This window comes from Pseudomyrmex gracilis, unplaced genomic scaffold, assembly GCF_002006095.1.
Source record: "Pseudomyrmex gracilis isolate BER0280 unplaced genomic scaffold, ASM200609v1 scaffold_514, whole genome shotgun sequence".
NCBI classification, from domain to species: Eukaryota; Metazoa; Arthropoda; class Insecta; order Hymenoptera; family Formicidae; genus Pseudomyrmex; species Pseudomyrmex gracilis.
This window is the reverse complement of record NW_018021098.1, coordinates 32,767-36,323: the sequence shown is the minus strand read 5'-3', so window position 1 is coordinate 36,323 and position 3,557 is coordinate 32,767. Positions and strand designations below refer to the sequence as shown.

General features: G+C 46.2%; 1 protein-coding gene across 1 annotated transcript; it reads right to left on the bottom strand.

The window, feature by feature from the left end:
* Positions 1 to 2,413: 2,413 nt before the first annotated feature.
* LOC109860946 lies at positions 2,414 to 3,028 on the bottom strand. The gene has a single exon (XM_020440374.1). The coding sequence runs from the start codon at positions 3,026 to 3,028 to the stop codon at positions 2,414 to 2,416; it is 615 nt and encodes a 204-aa protein (XP_020295963.1).
* Positions 3,029 to 3,557: the final 529 nt, after the last annotated feature.

Below are 3,557 nucleotides of genomic sequence, written 5' to 3'. Positions count from 1 at the left end.
ATAGTTTAAAGAAAATTTAACGCTAATTATACAAATTTATTATAGTGTTTTATTTGTTATTCTTACTATTTTAATAATTGTTTCACTACGACATTTATGTATTGTCATGGGTTTTTACTTTCTTACTTAAATAATATAATATATTTTACTTTTTTACACTTACCGTAAGTAAGTTTTTTATATCACGTAAAAACTAATTATTAAATAAATAAATATTTTATATAAATTATTCAAGTCACTTTCAATGCAGATTTACTTTTTTCAATGTTTGCGATAATTTTATGGTAACATATGATTGTCGGTATTATTGGTAATCGCGTCAGTATATATTATCGGTAACCGTGCCGATATATGGATTAAATCTCGAACCGCTTGCGCGTGGTAGTAGGAGACGGCCGGAGGAGAACTACTTCTCCCCCCTTACGGCGCACGATATGGTGCTCTGTACTGTACCATCGAAGTCACAAATATCGAACGAAAGAGACTTCTGGAGACGTGACGGACACGAAAAATGCTCAGTAAAATTATAATGAAGAGAAAGGGTTTGTGAACGGGATGAGAAATAAAGAAAGAGACAAACCAAGCGGGTTTATAACAAAGAATAACAAGTATATTTTTATCATTCGCGATACAAACGTAAGTTACATGTGACGTAGCGATACGTCTCGCACACGTGACCTTTGCTAAATGTCGGACTTGCTTGAATACATGTATGACAAGTGACACCTCAATAACGTGAAGTAAACGACCATTGAGTATGAGACAAACACGAGCGGACTGTCCACTTGCCGCGCAGGAGAGAACAAATACGCTTCGCACGGAAAGAACACGCGGTTTCATACATACGTATTTCGCGAATAATGCTCACGACGCGATACACAAAGTTATTATCCGAATTGGCTTTACAGCGTCAGAACTCTCGTCTCACCGCGGTAAGGCACTGGTTCGTAGGCCTGATGCTCCTTCTCGTCGGATCCTCGTCGTAGACAGAAGTGCCGGGATGGTCAGGGCTCACTCACACACAAGGTCGGTTTTTGCTCACTCTTGTTTTTTCAGGATCGCGGCTTGTGTAGCAGTAAAGGAAATTGATCCTGCGCAGAGGCATTAGCTGTGCGGCTCTGCGTGTTGCATCCTTCTCTCGCAGCGCATTATCAACCTATTAGGTCGTGTTTGTGTGTCGGGCCGTTGATTTGCTATCGGGATTTACTATGACAGCGCGGCGCTTTCTCAAACATTCGGATGCGACCGGAAACCTCTCTTAAGATAAAGGTGCTTGTTATGAGATAATTACCTAATACAAGATAGCAAGCTATTTTATGTAAACAGCTTCAAATTCATAACTGCGTATTTTTAACACATCACTTTGTAACAGAGTGGCTTGCCCGGTCCTCCTTCCGCCGAACAGCTCGGTCGGGCCAGGATTCGGATGAGGGAAAAGGAGAAACTGCGACACGCTTTAATTAAGTATTTGAGTGGTAGTTATATTTTGTACTTTGATCTTTGATTACAATATGAGAGCCGGTGTGGCCAGTAATAATGATACAATTAGACGTTCTCTTAATTCTACGTGATAAACGCGAATATTTACAGTGGAAAGTGTGTGCAGACGACCGGCGTGGTCTAGCAAAGACAATAAGACGTGCTCCTTTTCTTAACACTACAATAAACATGAATATTTACAGCAGAAAGAATATTCGTGGCCGTGTACAACGGAGTGACTTTCGGTCGGAACTCGCGGCGCGGGAACGCGGGGCGATGGTCTGGTCGGGTCAAACAGAAGTATGGAGTCGGGTATTAATCGCGATCGGATGGAAGCTAAGGTGACCGGCTGAGTCAACACCTTAGCTGGACGGAAAGATAGTCCGGGAGTTGGATAAGTCAATACTTTGGCCCGGTACCGACTGAGTCAATACCTCAGCCGGGCAGAACTAACGGTCTAGAAAGTAGCCGAGTCAACATCTCGGCCAACGGAAATCGCAATGGCTAGAAGGTACCGAGTCAACATTTTGGTTCGAGTCCGACCAAGTCAGCACCTCAACTGGTTTGATTGTCGGAGCTTTGCTTGATAGGATCAGGAGATTGGGATGATTCCGCTCGCCGAGCACAGCCGGCTTATATACTCGGCGACAGCTTAAACTTCGCCCGGAATTGGCGTGCGGTGTAAGCGGCGTGCGTGGGGCCATCTCGCTCGGCGCGGTGACGTGTTTTGCTCGCGGTAATACAAAATTTTTATACCGTGCTTATGTTTTTAGTAGCAATAATAACAATAACAATAATAATAACAATAACAATAACAATAATAATAATAAATTTGGCAGAGCCGCTCCGTCTCGATAACAAATCCTCACTTGCAGAATGTGTTAGGCAAGAGAGATTTCTCCGAGTCTCCCCGCCACACACAGCCTGCATAATCCTACCTCATTCCTTCCCGTTTACAAAAGAGGTTGTTGCCTTTGTCAGATTTTTTCCGCTTTTTTTTGGCGTTCATCAGTCTCTTACAGAATATAAAGAATGCTCGCCAGCACTCTTTGTCCCGTACTAGCTGCTTGACCACAGTTGCCAGGGACAAGTTCGGCTTCACTACAGCGGTGAGAGCCGCACGCTCTATCACCCATGCGACACACCCCGCCAGGGTATGTTGGGCAGTGTCTACTTTCTGTCCGCAGTGTTCGCAAAGAGAGGTCTCTGCCTTGCAGATCCGGAAGAGATAGGCGCCAAAGACGCCACGACTGGTAACTACTTGGATGGCCCTAAAAGTCAGAACCGCTCCCCGGCATGATATCCATCGGTTTAAAACAGGTTCGAATACCTCACGGATTTTTCGTCCAACAAGAGCGGGATCCCGCAAGCAAGCCCACCACTTCTCAACTCCGGTTTGTTCAGCCCGTTCCCTAGTCTCTGTCAACTCAATGGGACAGGCCAGGAGTCCCTCCCTGCGACCTCGGCGTTCGAACATCGCTGCCCGCTGCCGCGCCATTATGTCGATCGGCAGCATGCGCGCCAGCACCCTTGTCGCCTTACCCGACATTGTTCTGTACGCGCATATAACGCGCGCCGCCACGAGTCTTTGGATTCTTGTGAAAGGTCGTGCCAACCTGCCCTATGCTACCTCGCGGTACTAAATAGAGGCCTCATATAGAATTATGGAGTAGACAACGTCAGGATACAAGCGTCGCACACGCGTGCGCAGCCTCTGTAAATTAGGCATGAGCCCTGCAAGAGACCCTGCCACCCGTCCCGCCTTTTCCGCCACCTGACAAAAGTGCTCGGCAAACGATCAACGATCGTCAACCCACAGACCTAAATATTTCATCGTGGGTTGAAAAATAACTTGCGTCTTATCTACTCACACCTTTACAGAAAGAGGTGCCGCACTTCTGCTCTTGGGTCGAAACACCACAACCTCGGTTTTAGAAAAGGATAAGCCCCAGGCGCGCCATGCGCTGTTCTACCATGGCTACCGCGACAGAGACGCGAGACTCTGCCTCTCGATCCGTGCACCTTCCGGACAAGACAAGAGTGTCATCCGCGTAACATACAAAAAAGCATCCTTCCAG

Bases quoted from the DNA above. Each gene is read 5' to 3' on its own strand.
- LOC109860946 (XM_020440374.1), bottom strand. From the start codon at position 3,028: ATGTCGGGTAAGGCGACAAGGGTGCTGGCGCGCATGCTGCCGATCGAC.